This window comes from Thamnophis elegans, chromosome 2 (assembly GCF_009769535.1).
Source record: "Thamnophis elegans isolate rThaEle1 chromosome 2, rThaEle1.pri, whole genome shotgun sequence".
NCBI classification, from domain to species: domain Eukaryota; kingdom Metazoa; phylum Chordata; class Lepidosauria; order Squamata; family Colubridae; genus Thamnophis; species Thamnophis elegans.
This window is the reverse complement of record NC_045542.1, coordinates 73,297,724-73,317,890: the sequence shown is the minus strand read 5'-3', so window position 1 is coordinate 73,317,890 and position 20,167 is coordinate 73,297,724. Positions and strand designations below refer to the sequence as shown.

General features: G+C 35.7%; 1 protein-coding gene across 1 annotated transcript in view; it reads right to left on the bottom strand.

Annotated features, from left to right (window-relative positions):
• The window catches only part of DOCK2 (dedicator of cytokinesis 2), a 299,490-nt gene that overhangs the window by 259,094 nt on the left and 20,229 nt on the right, over positions 1–20,167 (bottom strand). The window contains exons 6-14 of the mRNA XM_032212175.1: positions 18,343–18,491; positions 15,732–15,867; positions 13,436–13,590; positions 12,718–12,799; positions 11,076–11,211; positions 9,219–9,294; positions 8,627–8,700; positions 8,135–8,260; positions 6,772–6,896 (exon numbers count right to left, since the gene is read on the bottom strand). Of these exons, the coding sequence (XP_032068066.1) occupies positions 6,772–6,896; positions 8,135–8,260; positions 8,627–8,700; positions 9,219–9,294; positions 11,076–11,211; positions 12,718–12,799; positions 13,436–13,590; positions 15,732–15,867; positions 18,343–18,491 (1,059 nt within the window). The remainder of the gene's footprint in view (positions 1–6,771; positions 6,897–8,134; positions 8,261–8,626; positions 8,701–9,218; positions 9,295–11,075; positions 11,212–12,717; positions 12,800–13,435; positions 13,591–15,731; positions 15,868–18,342; positions 18,492–20,167) is intronic.

Here is a 20,167-nt window from a genome sequence, read left to right as displayed (position 1 = left end):
CATCATAAATACATTTTCCCATTCATATCTTTTATAATCCTTGAGATTAGTTTCTTATTCCAGAAAGGGACAGATCTAAACATGTATATCTATAGTATTATTTTCCGACCATAACAACTTCTGGATGGGTGGACTTCAAAGTTCAGTATTCTATTGCCAGCACGGCCATTGATGAAAATCCTAGGACTTAGTCCACACAACCTGGAAGTTGTCAAATCTTGTCTTGAGAGTAGATAACTGAAAAAGGCAAGATTAACTAAAATTATTCAGCTAATCAGAGCCCATTCCAAATGAACTTTTTTGAGACCACCTAATTGTCTTTGTTCTTATGGTTTACTTTTTATTTGTTAGCAGGTGGTTGTAACTCTGTTGTGAGTCATCTAGTGGTAGATATGCTGTGTCAAGGTACAGGGGAAAGTTTTAAAAGGTGACTAATTAAAATTACTCCTCCCATTTCAGGCCATAGAATTGGGTGCTGAAGATCCCCTAAAAGCTGGCCTACTCTGATCCTTGATAGAGACAATTTAAACTAATTGTTTAAAACTGAATCAATTCCTATGCCATATACATACTTGCACTTATTTGTTTGTTTTAGCAAGTACAGTACAGGTAGTCACATGTTACTACCACAATTGAGCCTAAAACTTCTGTTGCTAAGTAAGACAATTGTTACGTGAGTTTTGCCCCATTTAATTACATTTCTTGCCACAGTTGCTAATTGAATCACTGCAGTTATTAAGTTAGTAATACGGTTAAGTTAATATACAGTAGCTTCTCCATTGACTTTGCTTGTCAGAAGGTCACAAAAGGTGATCACATGACTCCAGGACAATATGACTATCATAAATATGAATGTGTTGAGTTGGCCCAAATTCTGATCATGTGACCATGGGGATGCTGCAACAGTGAGAAAAATAGTCATAAGTCACTGTTGTCAGTGCCATTGTAACTCTGAACTGTCACAAATGAATTGTTGTAAGTTGAGGGTTTCCTGTATTATACAACTATGTATGTCTGTATAAGAAAAAAGTATTTCCTAAAAAACAAAATACTAAAGCACAACTATTGCAATGTGTGTGTGTGTGGGGGGGGGGGTAGGAGGTAGTAAAATAAAACTGGGTATTCCCCTACTGCTATCCCAATTAAAGAATCCATACAGGAGTTAGATAGAGAGGCAGCTTCCTGCCTATACACAAAGATAGGGAGGAAGTTTAACAATGGTGTGAACAAGAGCTCAAAATGAATTAGGATTCGCAAAGAATATAGCAATAGTACTTACTTATATACTACTTCATAATGCTTTTACAGCCCTCTCTAAGCAGTTTACAGAGTCAGCATATTTCCCCCAACAATCTGGGTCCTCATTTTACCCACCTCGGAAAGATGGAAGGCTGAGTCAACCTTGAGCTGGTGAGATTTAAACTGCCAAACTGCAGCTAACAGTCAGCTGAAGCAGTCTGCAGTATTGCATTCTAACCAATGTGCCACCTCGGGGATTAAAACAGATCCCCATTCCTTCCAAAAGGTGCTTTTGAAAAGGAAGAAAACAGAATTGGCGTGCCAGATAGCCAATGAAGATGGCAAACTGCTACCAGGCAATAAACACTAGCTAGGATAACTAGTGTTAGGATAACTCAGCTCCTATTTTGTTTCAGTCCTCTCTCTGATAAAAATGCACATGTTCCACAAGAAATATTTAATGAAGTGGCTCGTGATATGCTGATTAGCAAGCTAATTAGGTGTGAACTGGATGGCATGACAATTAAGTGGAGACATTGTTGGCTTGAGAATTGTCCACGGAGATTCATACTTCCTAAGAGTTTCTCACCATCCTGGAGGGAAATACAGAGTGGAGTGCTCCATGGTTCAGTGCTGCTGCCTCTTGTGCTTCAGCATTTTAATTAATTAATTAATGGCAAATGACATGACAGTGGGTGAGAGAGGTAACACCAGAAGGCAGAAATAAACTGTCACAATAAGTTAGAGAAACAGACTGAAAATCACAAACTGGAATTTAGCCAGGCAATTGCAGAATTCTTCAGTTAAAAGACAGGAACAAAGCATACAGCTACAAATAGTCCTCGACTTACAACAGTGCATTTGGTGACTGTTCAAAGTTACAATGGCACTGAAAAAGTGACTTGTTTTTCACATTTATGGCCATTGCAACATCCCCATGTTCACATGATCAAAATTCAGATGTTTTTGCAATTGATTCATGTTTATAATGGTTGCCGCTTTTGCAACCTTCTGCAAAATCACTGGGGAAGCCATTTTAACTTAACAACTGTATTACTAACTTAACTGTAATGATTCACTTAGCAACCATTGTATGAAAGTTCGTAAAATGGGGCAAAACTCACTAAACAAATGTTTCATTTAGCAACATAAATATTGGCCTCAGTGATGGTCGTAATTCAAAAGCTACCTGTATAAAATGGGGAATACCTGGCTAAGCAATAAAACTTTGGAGGGGGGAATGGAGGAATGAGTTTTGAGGATAAAATGAATATGAGTCTGTAGCATAATGCAGCTGTGGTTTTAGGCTTCCTGAATAGGAGGTACAGTTTCTAAAATAATCCCACTTCTGATCCACCTGTTGCCCTCTCCACCTCCTTCAATATTGGATCTTGATCTAGATGTGTCATTTTAGGAAAGGTGAAGAGCAATGGGAACATGTTCAAAGAAGGACGATAAAGATGATTAGACATTAGAAATTAAATCCTATGAAAAGAAATTGAAGGACCTAGAAATCTTTAGCTTGGAGAACAAAAGGTGCTGGAGGGAGATTATAGCACTGTTCAAATACATGAAAGGGTGATACATGGACAACAGCCAGGAATTGTTCTTTCTTGGCAGAGGACAGGACTCAGAATAATAGATTCAAGTTACAAGAAGGCAGATGGTGCTTTAATGCTACAAGAAAGTATTAAATTGACAATGGAAGGATTTAGTAAGAGATATGGTGGGTTCCCCTTCACATGATGTATTTCAGCAAAGATTAAACAGTTGTCTGTTATGGTACTTCAGTTTGAATTTTTATATGGAACAGGCAGAAGAGGATAGCCTAAGTGATATTTCCAAACTCTGTCATTCTCTGATTTCTTTCTGTGCTCAGGAATTCTGAAAAGTTAATGTGACAGGCACAACTATTTGGAAAGTTTGATTAGTGGCAGCTTCAGGAGCGCCAACACTGCAAATAAATACATAAAATACAAAGTTTAACAAAAAATATCTAGGGAAAGCAAAGAACGAATAGCCTTTCACAAAAGTTGTCAATCCTGTTGAGCCCAATTTAGAGTAGTAGAGGATTTCATAAACAGAAGAAAAAGAATCCAAAGAACTTATTTCTTCTATTCGTGGTAACTAGTAAAGTGGGTCTACTTCTCTGTCTATGAAGAGTAACTAATGGTAATAGAAATGGCCAGAGTGGGATCAGCATTCATGGACATGCAGATAAGAAAGATATTATGAGATAGGAAAAAATAGACATCATAATGTGTAAAGGTCTTGGCAGTTACAGAATTAACATCCTATTCTTTCTTCCTCTTCTTTTAATAATGCTTCAAAGTGTGTGTGTGTGTGTGTGTGTGTGTGTGTGTGTGTGTGTGTGTTTGTTTGTATATGTGTCTGGATGGACATTCAGACAGACAGACAGAATTTCCCCAACATATTATCTTTAGATGATATTATTTTTTATGTTTTGGTTTTGTATTATTTTATAGTATAATTTGATTGTTTATTGGTAACCTATGACTACCACTAAGTGTTGTATCTTATGATTTTTGATTCTTGTATTCTATTTTATTTTATTTTTCTTTATGTACATTGAAATCAAATGCACCAAAGACAAATTCATTGTGTGCCCAATCACACTTGGCCAATAACAAATTCTATTCTATTATATATTTTATGTATATCCCTTTATTGTGTCTTCTTGTTGAAGATGGACAACCAAATAAACATTCTAAATACATAAATAAACATATTCATATGGATCTGGGGGGAGAGGAATCTCCAAAATTGCTTTCAATTGGGCAAGATTTTTATATATATTGATAACTTGTGGGAGTATCAATTAAACATGGCTTTATCTTCTTTTGGAATAAATAAACTGGGTGGTATTTTTTTAATGTTTTCATCATGTAGCTATTCTTTTCTTCAAATGCCCTCTTAATTTCTTCCTTCCCATTTCAATCAATTCTATTCATTCCACAGGAAAATCCCTGGAAATTTAACAATGCAAGAAGGTAATTAGTTTCAAACTTTCCTGTGAAAAGAATTGTTGGCTGATTATGTGTGTTATTTTGCACCTCTTCTCATTTTACAATTTTCTGTTCAATTTAATTTAATTTTTTATCACATCAGAAGCATCTGTAACTGAGCCAACACTGCACATCAAAAATACATGAAGTAAGTTTGTATTAATTTGAAGGGAAAGCAAAGGAAGAAATAAATGCATTGCATTTAATAAATAAATGCAATGCATTTATCATCTTATTATACCCCATGCAGCCCTGGACACCTAGTTTGTTATTTATATACATTAACTATATTATATATTTTGCATCTGACCCAAAAAGATTCCTTCTCACTCAATGCGGCCCAGACAAGCCCATATTTTAGAGCAAATATTGGATTTGAGATACAGTCATGAATCTTCATTGATTTTCAGAAGGAATCATTCAAGACAAATGTACATCATCAACATAGTATGTTTGATCTGCAGAAGTGGGCCTCAATGTTTTTGTTTAATGCCTTATTTTATCATTCCATTCTGTTTTTATACTTGTTGACTACCCAGAGTTTTTTCCGGTAGATAGGAAGCCATATAAATATTTTCAATAAACATACAAATAAATAAGTAGGCATATTACAATGTTGCCTATGCTTTAATAATTTTAATATGTTCTTTAGTACTTGTTACTGAAGCAAAAGCAATAATTTTACAACATATTTATATATTTTAATCTTCCGGCATCACAAAAAAGTTAACCCAGTAAGTAAAAGGACAAAAGATTGTACAGTTCTATCCTTCAACATTTTTCATCACTTTTCCTCTCATGGAAACTGTTGTCTGAAACAGTCACCTTAGTCCTCACGTCACCAGGATGAAAAAAAGAAGGCATGAGCTTCCTTTCATTAACATGTAGGGAGGATTATAAAATTATTATCCGATGTGAAGGTCTTTCAAAATAATAATGCAACATAGAAGTTTTTGACTATTAGACCTATGCAAAACCTCAAAGAGGTACTACACTTTGACAAAGCTTTCAATAATACATTCTCTCAAAGCTGCTTTGTAGAGGTTCCCTTTAAATTTGATAGTCATGTGATTATTAGAAGAAATGTGCCAGCATGGTCTCTTCCAATTTAGGCCCTGATAATATTCTCTTATTAACATTTACCTCCCTCCACTTTGTAGACATAGACATCTGTGGGACCTTCTTGACAACTATATTACAAATGCTTTATATTTAGACACAGATGCTTCAGTAATAATTGCCTCAGTTGGCGGTAATGATACCATTTTACGGCCTCCTTTTAATTGGCCTCTCCCCTCCCAACAAAGAAAGAACATATTCCCATGTTAAACAAACTAAAACATAGTAACAAGGCAGGTTTTTTTTTAATTGGCCCAATTAGTTTGGAGATAATTTAGATTTGTCATTCTTAGATTTTATTTTTAATACTTTCCCTTATCTTAGTAACAAAACAAAATAGGTAGTCCTCAACTTGCAACAGTTCATTTAGTGAACATTCAAAGCTACAACGGCACTGAAAAAAGTGACCATTTTTCACAGTTTCAATCTTTGTAGCATCCCCATGATCATGTGATCAAAATTCAAACTTGGCAACTGATTCATACTTATGGCCATTGCTGTGTCCCAACTTCTGCAACCTTTTGACAGAGTCAATGGAGAAGCTACAGACACTTAACAACCAGGTTATTAACTTATCAGCTGCAGTGATTCACTTAACAACTCTGGCAAGAGAGTTTATATAATGGGGCAAAAGTCACTTAAATGTGTCATTTATCAACAGAAAATTTGTTCTCAATTGTGGTCATAAGCTGAGGACTAACTGTGATTAGGTTCCCAATATTCCAGGATTCTGAAATTTTCAACAAGCTCTTTGGTAAGTGTTAATTAACAAAGAAAAATCTGATATTTGTCACTTTTTAATTGCCAGCTTGAATTCCTATTTCTTGCACCTGTGGCTATATATGGAAATTGAATAAGCTCACACTCTCATAACAAATGTGCATGTTGAAGCGTGAAACAAATGCTGTGAAATGAACTAAAAGACAAACACTAAGCATTTTAAAGGAGTAATTGCTGAATCTGACTAGCTGGCATTTTGCCTTGGTCTTCCATTATCAAACAAACATCTCAAGTTTAAAAGTTCCTCTTTCTTTCTTCTCAGTTCACACTTGGTATACCTTGGTGATATATATACTTCATACTTCTTATATGCCATACAGCACACTAAACCATAAACTAGGCTGTAGCAGTTATGATGCTGGATTACACTAAAAACAAATCAACTATGCTATGGCTTCTTACAAAGATTAGAATCTGTGAATCCAGTCTTTGTTTCATGAGTTGGATAAAACAAGTTGCAAAAATTAGCTTAGAAATGCGCATTTCTGCAGACAAAATTTCTGGACCAAAGTCACTAGATTCAGTTTCAAACTCTACAGAGGAAAATGCCACTAGCCTTTAACCATGTTTTTTTAAAAAATATACATTAAGAGCAGAAAGCACTTACGGGTATCACTTTCCCATCTTCATCGCAGACACACATATTGACTTCTACATTTCTCTGGGTAGTTTTATTAAATTTATCTAAATCTCCACATAGCAAGGTAATGTAGATGTCATTTCTTACATCGCCTGCGAAGGAAACGGAAAAAGTTTGAAGTAAGTTGCTATAGTGACAAAGCACATTAAAAGATATTTCTTCTGTACTCTGGATTATACTAGAACATTCAACAGGAAAATGAAGTTAATCTTAATGCTGACTTCATTGTCCCTTCAGGAAAAGGATGATTGTAGCTCCATTATCAATGGATAATCCTCATTCTGCAGTGACACCTTCTGGTGAACTTTAGTCAAATCAGCTAACTGAGAAAGTGGCAAGGATAAAACAGAAGTCAAAGCATTGTGCCATGAAGGCTATTGCAGTGAATAAAAGAGGACAGGGTGGGAAGACAAAAACTGGGAAGGGCAAATTTCTCTTGAAAACAAGCCTCTTTCATCTTCACCTAAAAACATATAAAAATCAGACAAACTCCTCTTCTTTTAAGATGAAGTTTTTGCTTCCTTGGTCTTGAATCTATGGAAGATGCACCTTTTTCATCAGTTTTTGAATAGTCAGTAATGTTAACTTCTTTGTTTTGTAAGCTCTTATATGTCAAATAGCATAAAAACATAAGTATGCAAATAGATTAAAGTACACACACATACAAGTAAAACATGCCTTTATAATAATGGGGGGAAAGGGAAATGAGAAGGGGAAGCAGAAGGGGAGGGGGAAGAGGAAGAGGAGGAGGGAGGAAGAGACAGAGTGGGGGGAGGGGGAGGAGGAGGAGGAGGAGGAGGAGGAGGAGGAGGAGGAGGAGGAGGAAGAAGACGACTATCTGGATGCTATTAATTTCCTACTGAAGGTGAAAAAATTAATTGAAGAGAAACACTCATAAATCTATTCTTTTCACATAAACATTTGGCATGAAAAAGAAATAAAAATATAATGGCCAGAGGGAATAAAGTAGAGGATTTAAGTGTATTTAAAGAAAAGTTATATTGTAGTTTGATCACTTTATGAATAATATTATCATATTTAATTTCAACACAATCCAATCTGGACCTTAGGAAATAAAATTTGCTTATTACAGTAATTGATGTAAATACTGGGATCAATTTAATTTTGATTTAATGAAGAGTTATAAGAAAATTATAGATCTAAGTAATGATGCCTTTATCTTTTCCCTTTATATCAGGGAGGGAGGGAGGGAAGGAGGAAGGAAGGAAGGAAGGAAGGAAGGAAGGAAGGAAGGAAGGAAGGAAGGAAGGAAGGAAGGAAGGAAGAAAAAGGACCTTTCAATTTAAAACAAAAAGGATCGGTACCATACCTGGCATGATTATTTCAGGAAAGCCAAGCTTCCTAGCAACAACTGTTGTCCTGTCAACGAGGTGCGGATAGTCCTTTCTAATATGAGTAATGTCTCCAACAAGCATTTTCATAGTTACCCATAATCCTGTATGACATACAAAGATAAAGAAGGCTTATCATGAAATGGGAACTAAGAGTTAAAAAATATAGACAACAAAGCCTAATTGAGAAGTTCTATTCTAAAATGCATTCACATTAGCGAATCATGCTTATGCAACCACATCATGCAACCACAGCAGGCTCAAACTCCACACTACTGAAGTTTTTGTTGTATAAACAAGGGGCTCCATTTAAAGCTCATATAACTAAACATATTAGAAAGTGTGTGTCTCTTTATTAATATTGCTGATTCCTAGTACTTCTTCCAATATGGCTTAAAGGCCTCCAATTATGCCATCACTTTAAGAATATAGATATGGGAGGCAGGAGTAATAACAAGCATGTACTTCACCTTGCCCGCCACTGTCACTTTTGAATGTGGTAACCTTGTTTAAAAGATTGTGCAAAAACTCATTCTCTGGAACTCTGAAAGAAAAAGAAAAAGATTACTGCAAACCAAAGGCATATAGTGAATCAAACTCAATTGAGACAACTTTTTCATCAGTACTTGAATGTGAAGCAGTACGTTTAAAGTATCAAGCACAGTTATTGAATATGTGATAAGGGAAGACTTCTTAAACATAAAACAACAAATGCTTCTAAGCTTAATAAACAGAAGTCAATCGCAAATTCAGTAATTCACATATGGCAAAGGGAAACAACACATTGTTGCTTCAGCATTGAGATATAGGACAAAACCTTCTAGAGCTTATTTACAGATACCTGCACAATAATTAGTCTACACTGTGAAAAAGATGATTTAGATTATATGTGCTTTCAGTAAGCAGAAGATTCCTGTATATGAAAAGTACCTTTAGATTCAGTTCATTCTGATTTATCTTTATAATAACTTGTAAAAAATACTATTACAATATTTGTAATAGTATCCTGACAGAATAACTTTTTTTACACATTAAAAATATTAAACAGCAAAATTGTCTTACGGATGAAAGGGAATGAAATATTGTTTCTCTTCATCACTTTCTGCTTTTCCTTTTATAATATCTGAAATGTCCATTACTAAGGGAAGAAAACAAAATCTCTCAAGGCTTGAAAAAAGGCAACAGGTATAACTTTTCCCCCAGTTAGAATCATATACCTCAAAAACTATATAAAAGAGCATTAGAATTAAACTTTCTTTTGCTTTTCTCCAAAGCAACTTTTAAATCTGATCAAATAAAATATAGGCACACAAATACACTGCAACAAACTTTGTGGATAGCCTGTATGTGAGGAAGCATTGCTCCTGTTAGAAAACTAGTATCTGCCTGAGAAAACAGTATTTGGAAAAACTCAATGATTTGCTCCCCACTTCCGGCATCATCCATTACTTATTTACACATCAGTGAAAAACTGCCGATAACTATAAAAGCCCTAAGTAAATAGCAATTAATTTAGAGCTAGAGCTGACACAGCTGATTTGATATGCTTGCTTAATAATGCATTAGCATTCAAATATTGCTTGCCTGTGCTCTGGTATTATTATTTTTTATTCCCCATATAAAATATTAATGAGATAATGCAAAGGTGAGCAGATTATTTGGAGTTCTTATCTTGTCCTACCATTCTTCCTTAACCTGCTGTTTTCCAAATGAGTTGGATTACAAATTTCTTCAACTCTCTCAACCAAAATGATCATAAGAACTTGCTGGTTATGATGGTTGAAATTTTTAATTCAGCACATCTGGAACTGGGAAGGAAACATTATATAATGTCTGTATCGCCCGAAATACTATGTCTTGTTTTTTTCATGCTGCCAATTTAAAATAAAATCCACCATTCTTTGATCAGCCACCTTTTTCATTGATCTTTTTTTTTCAAGGATATCTTAAAGAACATCTCACTTAGTAATGTCACTTGGAACAAATTTAAGAAGGGATCGTTGCTTTGGCAGTCACTTTCATCTCTTGACTTTCTCTTGTGATCACACATTAAAAAGAACACTTCTAAGCTACATGTTCAACATTTTCTGTAGGTAATATCTAATTGATAGCATTACAAGGTTTAAATACAAATATAGCTTCATAAATCTCTATGGATATATCAGTATACAAAATATGTCAGTGCTGGGGGTTAAATAACAGAAGATCAAGTCCAATTATATAAGCAGAATCCTATGTATCCAGTGCCAAAAGTTATCCTTATATGCTTGTTGGCAGTGAAAATGTTATAAATGCCATGATCTTGGTAAATCTGTATATCAGGTAGCATAAGCTCACATTGACTGGGATTTAAATATACAAGGACAATGGTAATGTGGGAGGTGATGGGGCATTAATAAGCAAGGAGTGGCTAAACACACATAGGCACAAGTGGAATTGTATTAAAGACTGTGAAGGTTTTTTTGGTGTCATCCCTGAAGTTGGGCGAACTGTGGCTATTTTCTCTTGGTAGTTTTGTCTAGGGAAGTTTCTTTTCTCATGGCTTCAGTGCTGACACAGCCTGGAGCAAAGAGGCCATGGAGGAGGATATAGAGATAGCTGGAGTGTTGTAGCCTAAATAAAATTATTTCTCCTGGGAATCAAGGATGTTGGTGGAGACTGAGGTCATCTAGCAACTGGACTGCATGCTGATTGGACTGTGTGACTGGAGATTCGGGGAAGGGGAGGAAGTGACAGTTTTACTTTTAATTGGATGAAAATCCAGCGGGGACTTAGAGCCAGTTTTCCACCAGAATGTTGCCAATTTGATATGTTCCAATAAAATATTCTTTGAGGAATTTATCTGCCCCGGAGTTCTTATGGAACGGGATGTATTACTTGGAACCCTGACATTTGAATCCTATCGATTGTTTGCCTTACCTGCCACTCCAAAAGGCCTTCTTATGCCCTGAGTATATTTTTTGGTGTTAGTATCTTTGAGTTCCATTTTTCCAAACCGTACAATTTGACAGATCAAATAAATTCGGTCTCTTCCAAGATCTTTGTTTCCAAGATCCTGAGGTAAATAGCAGCAAAATTCAGTTAAACAGACTGACAGTTAAAAAAACTGTGATATCTAAACATCAACATTTTCTGGTTTAATACTACTGTAATAATGTAACAATAACTACAGGAAAATGTTGTTTCAGCACCACCTGATATAAACAACAAGAATGAAATAGAAACTGCAGAAAACAAAAAATAGAAATAGAAAATAAAAAAAACTAAGAATATACTAAAGAAAATAAAAAATAAAGATTTCCTCCTTCAGCACAGAATGAAGTTTCACATGTGTTGTAAAAAAATTCAAAGAAAATTATTTCACCCTTAAAATTAGTTTGAAAATGTTATTTCCAATCCATCTGAACTCTCAGCTCATTTTTTAAACTTTCCCAAGCCAAAGTTGTAATCTTTTGCTGTTAAGAGCCGAGGTGTCACAGTGGTTAAATGCAGCACTGCAGGCTACTTCAGCTGACTGCAGTTCTGCAGTTCGGCTGTTCAAATCTCACCGGCTCAGGGTTGACTCAGCCTTCCATCCTTCCGAGATGGGTAAAATGAGGACCCCGATTATTGTTGAGGGCAATATGCTGACTCTGTAAACCGCTTAGAGAGAGCTGAAAGCCCTATGAAGCGGTATATAAGTCTAACTGCTATTGCTATTGCTATAAACTTGCACTTAATTCCCCCCCCCCAAAAAAAATCCATGCTAGAAACAACTGTCTGGAGCACTTGTGGACCATTTCTGGTTCTCTTCCTTTTTCTGTGGAACTGCAAATTGCTGATCCATCACCAGATCTTCTTTTAGTGTAGTCAATCAGCAAATTCCTGATCCTACTCAGTTCTGCTTTTGTTGGCGTTGTCTTCAGTTTGGCATTTCTTCCCCAGAAGTTCTCAGGTAATTAGAATATAATTTATATGTTTCACTGATTTACTGACTTAGTCATCTGTTGTATTTAGCATAACATCTGTGTACAATATGATAATTTTTCTTGTACCACAATATTAATGTTTCTCAAATACAGCTAGATAAAAGCCATAATGATATGGATCAGTTATTCCAAGATGACAACTACCATCTATCCTCAGTGTTTCAGGATTATGTGAGTCTAGCCAAACACTAGATTTAGTCTTACGGCTGAGGCCTAAGTTGCATGGAAATATATGTCCCCCATATGATTTATTTGAAAAAGTTCGTTTCTACTAAAAAAAAACTAAAAACAAAATTCTTTGTAAAAAAAAATATTATTTTCACCTGTCAGGCAATTTTTTTTTAACCATGGCTAGTTAAGTAAGATACAATAGCTAAGTTTGCCCAAGTCAAAAACACATAATGCCTTTGCATTATATGTAAAGTTAGCCATAGAGAGAGAATGAATAAAGTGAAGTCAATTCAGAGGTCAATTAGCAAAATTCTGCTAATTCTGTTTCCCGTTGACAGATGAGAAATACTTGATTCTGCAAGTTTTCCAGAAAAGGTACAGGTAGTATGAGTGGTTGGAGTGAAAGGATTATGTTTACTCACAGTGAAAACCACTTTCAGATTGTTGAAATTGTCAATTTCTTTTACAAAACCTTTGCTCCCCCATCTCACCAAATAATTTTCACTGTGGAAAAATAAACATTATATAAACTCAGATTATCACAATGAAATAGCACTGTATAACAAGAAATTTTGACAAGAAATTTTAAATTATATTAAGTGCATCATTGAAAATTCTGCCAACTAAGTTTCAAACATCAGCTCCTGCAACTTCAGTCATTATGCTTGGCTAAACCTAGAGCAATGGGGAAAGCCTGAGACAATGGTTAATAATTATGTAAAGATACAAGCAGTTCCATTAACCTATTAAAATAATATAGGCGTTGATACAAACCTGGGCTACCTATAAGTCATTCTGATGTCTTAGCAAATGATTCATTAATATAAATATGTCTGTTCATAACTATGTATGTTTAATTTCAACACATCGCAAATTCATCCAAACCTCAAGAGATTGTCATAATCCACACCAGTGGTGGGTTCCTACTGGTTCAGACCAGTTCAGCTGAACCGGTAGTGGTTTGGCAGCCTGGGTTGCTGGAGCCAGCAGTGTGTGTGTGTGTTTGTGTGCGGTATGGCCATGACCAAACTGGTAGTAGTGACTACTTGAACCTACCCCTGATCCACACAATCTCACACGAACATTTAAGTTTCTTAGGAAAATGAACACTGTGCATCAGTGGAAAAAAACCTGGCATACCTTATCACTGTATGCTTATTGGGATCATAGAGGGACATGAAAAGTTCAGCATCTTCTCCTATTTTGCAGACAAAATTTCTTACAAAGACATAAAGGCTGTGTGTGGGGGATGAAGTATTTCTGCAGAAAGTTCCGTATATAGGCTCATCTTTTGACTGAGAACCAACAACAAATAAGAGAAAGAGATGTTATTAGAAAAACAGCAAAAGAACTTGATAAACAGATTTGCTTTTTTTTAAAAAAAATGTTAATGCTACATCACATCTTTGTGGTCAGGAACATTTAAACCACAACATTTATCACACTTTCCCCAACTTTTCCTGCCCAGTTGTGCTGAAATATAATTCCCATAATGTTTGGTCATTTTCAATACCTGAGATGCAAAATTAAATAAATTAAGTAAACTGCTGTAAATATATACAAAGACCTCTCTACTTCTGAAATCAAACATCTTTTTATATGTATAAGGCAGCCTTTCCCAAACTGTGAGGTATGTCTCTCTTTATGCTGGTACAAAGTCCAGGGTGAGTATGAAAAACGGTTAACAGTTGTTAAATTATTACAATAAATTCACATTTCCCAAAATATTACCCTCACCTGAATAACCTAGTAGTGATGCTTTTTTTTTTTATAAATTAACAAATATATATTTTTCATTGTATTGCTTTCATTGTTTATTTGTGTTCATTTTATTTTTTGGGATTTTTAGGGGAGGCATCAGTGGTGGGATTCAAATAATTTAACCGGTTCTCTGCCCTAATGACCATCTGGGTAGGTGGGGCTTGGTGGTCATGTGACTGGGTGGGCGTAGCCAACTCAAGGTCACTCAGGTCAATGGGTGCTTCGCCTTAGCTGTTACAATGTAATAAGGGTTAACCAGAGAGGCAGTTTCTGTAAGCAGGTCAATAAAGATTAGGCTAGAAACAACACCAGAATGTTTTCTTCCTGCCTCCCTTACAGGATTAGCCCTGTAAAGTGAAAAAAAAACAAAAGGAGATTTCTGCCAACAATCAGAGCCGAGGTGGCGCAGTGGTTAAATGCAGCACTAGCACCCAGGCTACTTCAGCTGACTGCAGTTCTGCAGTTCGGCTGTTCAAATCGGCTCAGGGTTGACTCATCCTTCCATCCTTCCGAGGTGGGTAAAATGAAGACCCGGATTGTTGTTGGGGGCAATATGCTGACTCTGTAAACTGCTTAGAGGGCTGAAAGCCCTATGAAGCAGTATATAAGTCTAACTGCTATTGCTATTGCTATTGGTTCTCTGAACTACTTAGAAAGTTACCAACCGGTTCTCCCGAATAAGTGTGAACTGGCTGAATCCCACCACTAGGAGCCATGTACATAAAGATTGTGATAGCAAAAAGGAAACTCTGGTATAAACTGTTCTTCTCCATACCTACTTTGTACTGTAGATCTTGGTCACACAATAGTTATGGCATGCTGCCATTGTAACTTTTTAGGTGCTACTGATTTTTTAAATCATATGTAGCATTGTCTGCTGGTTATAGGTTTTAGTTAATTCACATTAATTTTCAGGGAAAAGACAGGTACTTTTTTCCCACTAAATCAGAAATTAGATCATGGAGATCTCACACACAAAAAATAAAAGGTCTGTTCAGGAAATAGTGTGCTTAAACATATCGTGTCCCAGCAGACATGAATACCTGAAGATAGTCTGGCATTGCTCACTGTGCACAATTGTTATTACCATCATGATAACCTTGGAACCTGGTACTTCAATAGGAATTCAGAATAAAAGAGTTGTATCTACAAACATCAAGAAAAACTACTTTGCTAGCAAAGAATGTAGTTTAAGTTACTAGCTTTTAGAAAATCTGAATTGGTGTGATGCTCACTTTCGTCATACAAACATTATTTGACTTAAAGCTTATAAACATGGATAATAGGAAGGCCTTGTCCTCCCTTCTAAATTTAATCTTGTCTCCCCATTTTTTACAAAGATTCACCAATGCACATTGTTTTTAAAGACCAAGTAAGGTATATCTGACTTTTTAAAAAAACTTGCTATAGCCCTTTTGGTCTGCACCAATATGTGTGTAAATTGGAAGTCTAAGTTATGTGACTGGTTTATTGATGGATTGAAATCGGCATTTTAAAAAAGCTGGGAATTCAGAATAAATTCTTGATGTGAGGAGATATTTTTAATATACATACTGAATCACGCAGGAGAAGTGATTGCTAAGGTGCTCCTGATGCTTTTACAGATTAATCGTTCATGGGAATAAACAAGGAAAGCTGTGTTTGAAAGTAGAAAGATGGAATGCAAACCCCATACCGTTTCTTCTTTAATTCTTTCTGTGATTTTTTTTGTAGCTTCTGTATGTGCGTGGAAGAGACTGATGACACTGGTTTTGTCAGGATCCAAAATATTGCCATCTTCATCTCTAACAATCAGGTCCAGCTCTAGAATCCTGTAGATATAAATGGAAAGTGTCATCTGCAACATTAAAGGCCATCCTTCAGTTTCAAATGGACATCACACTACAAATATCTTACATTTCATTTCAAGTTGTTTGAAATCTCATTGTCTGTTTATCTTTGAGGTGTGATTTAAAAATTAAGACATTCATCCAAAACCAAACACCGTGTCTGAGGCATAGCAAAAAGTTTGGGTTAACAGATCATATAATGAGGATAATGCATAATGGTGAATGGCATCCTGAATGAACTGTAAATATAATTAACATCCATGGTTTTGCAATGAAAGAAACAATTTTTGAGAAGTCCAAGTAACTGTAGCTTGCAAAGATGAAATGCAGAACTTTCAATCCTTTAGCTGAGTGTATACAATATGCTGAGTCACAAATTGGCCAATCCCATTTTGTTTAAGTAAACCCAGCCAATGTTTGTACTTATGGTGCAATGTGTCATGGAAACTCCAAAACTAGATTGATAAATCTTCCTCTTCCTACTTCTGGGGAGTTACTATTTGCATCTGAAGAGAAGCCACACCTATGGTGCCTATAGGTGTTTTCCTTGAAATTAAGACAAAACAAGATAAAACAAGCAATAATCTAGACTGTTTCTCTTCAAATTCTCCTCTATCTCCAAACAACTATTTTTTTTATTAAGATATTAATTTTAACTGGCATCACTCTGACATGATTAAGGGCAGCATGTTGAGAGTCCAGATGATATTTCTTTGCCTTTTGTTTACCTTAGCTTTGTTTATACTCTTCACCTTGCACCTGAACATGTGGAATGACAACATGATAGCATGCTCTGTAAGGGAGAAGGTATAAGAAGAACTGCTGCAAAGACCTAGGCTAGAGAGAAACTGTGTGTGGACTTCCTAATGGAGTTGTTAGCTTGTTCTTTTTGATCAAGGATTGTTGTTGCTGTTTTGCCTTTCCATATTTGTATTAACTGTTTCCATTTGGTGAAGTAAAGTATCTTTGAGATATTTTAAGAATCTGCCTGTACTTTGTGTATCTTCCTACCTTTTTATATGACTTACTGCTTCGAACATTTTTCATCTTTTAAACAATACTTAAACAATGAGATGCAGAACTCTGAAATGATAGACGTAAAAAAAATATCCTGCATTTTGCAAAAGCCACTTTTAAAAAATGCCCTAAAATACTTTTGGAAAACTCACTCCAGGTTTGCCTAATAAAAGAGGGATAGTTGTGTGTTTTCTGATTTTTTTTGTTTCGATGAAATGCAAATTAAAAATCTAAGATGCCCTTTCCATTCAATATATCTTATTCTAGAACATCCAGCCCAAGCACTTCCCTTTGCTGCTCCTATAGATAAGCTTTGTATATGAAATATTTATCAGCCACATTGTCTTTTTCTCCATGGTTGCTCTGGAATGTAGTCTAACAGATGTAATATGTTTACTATCTTCATATTACCTCCTATACAGAATTTGTGACTTGGGATGGGAAATAAAAAGAAAAAAGTAGCAGAAGATCAAGATCCAAAAAAGCAAAACGAGTATTAGTATCCTAAAAATGGTAAGGAGAAGGAGACAATATAATATATAAGCACCATAAAATCATCAAATCAGTTTTTCTAAGGAGCACTTAGAATAGAATAGAATAGAACAGAATAGAATAGAATAGAATAACAGAATTGGAAGGGACCTTCAAGTCTAACCTCCTGCTTAGGCAGGAGACCCTACACCACTTCAGACAAATAGATGTCCAATCTCTTCTTAAAAACTTCCAGTATTGGAGCATTCACAACTTCTGGGGGCAGGTTTTTCCACTGATTAATTGTTCTAACTGTCAAGAAATTTCTCCTTAGTTCTAAGTTGCTTCTCTCCTTGATTAATGTCTACCCATTGCTTCTTATTCTACCCTCAGGTGCTTTGGAGCTTGACTCCCTCTTCTTTGTGGCAGCCCCTGAGATATTGGAACACTGCTATCATGTCTCCCCTAGTCCTTCTTTTCATTAAACTAGACATACCCAGTTCCTGCAACCGTTCTTCATATGTTTTAACCTCCAGTCCCCTAATCATCTTTGTTGCTCGGCTCTGCAGTATTTCTAGATTCTCAACATCTCTCACATCATGGCAACCAAAACTGGATGCAGTATTCTAAGGGTGGTCTTATCAAGTTATTATAAGTTGGTATTAACACTTCACGTGATCTTGATTCTATCCCTCTGTTTATGCAGCCCAGAACTGTGTTGGCTTTTTTGGCAGCTGTTGCACACTGCTGGCTCATATTTAAATGGTTGTCCACTAGGACTCCAAGATCCCTCTCACAGTTACTACTATTGAGCAAGGTACCACATATACTATAACTGTGCACATAATATATTCTATTATAGTGTTCTCAAAAGCAATGCTAAGGTTAGCAAACCTAAGGAATCTCAGCTTCTAATATGCCAAGGTAATTCTATTTCTAAAATACTTTGATAGCAACATCGGAACTTACTTGTTGCCATAATCAATTTTGGAAGTGACCTTTTGTTTCAGTTCTTTCAATTCATCTTTGGGCAATGTCCCTGAGAGGAGCTGTGATCTCCACTCCATTAACTCGCACATCATCGCTTGTACCTGCTGGAAGGGTTCTTTCTTGCTTGCCTGAAAAAGGAAACAATTCAAACTTCAGCTTATTTAAAATTTCAATTGCTGTTTGTCACTGTGGTTAAGCAACCCCTTTATGACAGCAGAATCAGTATATTTTCTCTAAGTGGAAGTGATCCTATTTTTCCCCAATCTACAAAAACCCTGGGGATAGAATAGAATAGAATTCTTTATTAGCCAAGGACACAAGGAATTTGTCTTTGGTGCATATGCTCTCAGTGTACATAAAAAGACAAGATGCATCAATCAAGAATCATAAGGCACAACAATTAATGATAGTCATAGGGTACAAATAAGCAATCAGAAAACATTCAATATCAATGTAAATTGTAAGGATACAAGCAACAAAGTTAAAGTCATGCAGTCATAAGTGGGAGGAAATGGATAATAGGAACGATGAGAATAATAATAATAATAATAATAATAATAATAATAATAATAATAGTAATGCAGCCTTAGTGAATAGTTTGACAGTGGTGAGGGAATTATTTGTTTAGCAGAGTGATGAAGTTCGGGGGGAAACTGTTCTTGTTTCTGGTTGTCTTGGTGTGCAGTGTTTTATAGTATTGTTTTAGGGAGGAGTTGTAACAATTTATCAAAACATAATCAAAATATAATAGATATTTAAAACACAAGCCTCAGTTTATGTTGAAAGTGCTTAGTACTTTATTGTGACTGAAGGTAGGGTGGACTATTGTAAAACAGGTAAGACCACAAGTATGATCACAGAATAGAAAATTTGGCATAAACCAAAACCCAGGAATCCAGCAGGATTATTGTTTTCTGAACATAACATAGGAACCTATCTCTCGAGGCATTTTAGAATATCCTTCCTTTCACAGCAATGACATTTTTTTCCTAATTAAAAAATTGTTTGCATGCCTCCAGCTCTACTACAGGGAAAATGAAGCAACTGCTCTAAGTTGTGACAGCTTTCCAATAATTCCTTCTGATCCACCTGGCTCTTCTGCTTCCTTGGAGATCTACTAAAAAGCTAGTCCCATGCTTTTTAAATTAATCGACTACCTCTGGAACCTTTTCTTGAAGCATAATCAATTACCAATCCGGTTGCTTGTGTTGAGGAAACAGAACGGATTGCCAAATTTTCCGAACCCTTTCAGGATGAGTTCAAAAAATATATTCTAGGTTTTTGCTTTGTGGCTTAATTGTGGTTTACTTTGACCTATTCTCATTATTCTCATCCATATAGTGAACATGGGAACTCAATAGCAAATACATTAGAAGTGTTCTCTCTTTTTAAAATGATCCCTCCTTTATCCAAAATAAACTTTATACCGGTGTGATCTTTGGGCGCACAAAATTCATTTTCTTTAAATTGGACAGGTTATGCATTAAAAAAGAAGCCGGTCAGCTGTTTAGAAATAACATAAGAGCAGTTTTTCTGCATAAGCAAAGCCATAGGTTCTAAATCACCCAGAGCTTTCACATTCTCCTAGCAGTGCATTTGTGCATGGTGCATTAAAGATCATTCAAAGGTTGAAATCACATAACACTCAAAAGTGGAATTACACAACAGCCTCTTAAATAATTGAAGCTAAATCTTGCAATGAAGGGATTTCTTCCAGCACTTTCAGAGCAGTTATATATTCATAAAATTAAATACAAAATACATTGGCTTGCTGGATAACCAAGCCTACTGACGTGGCACTTAA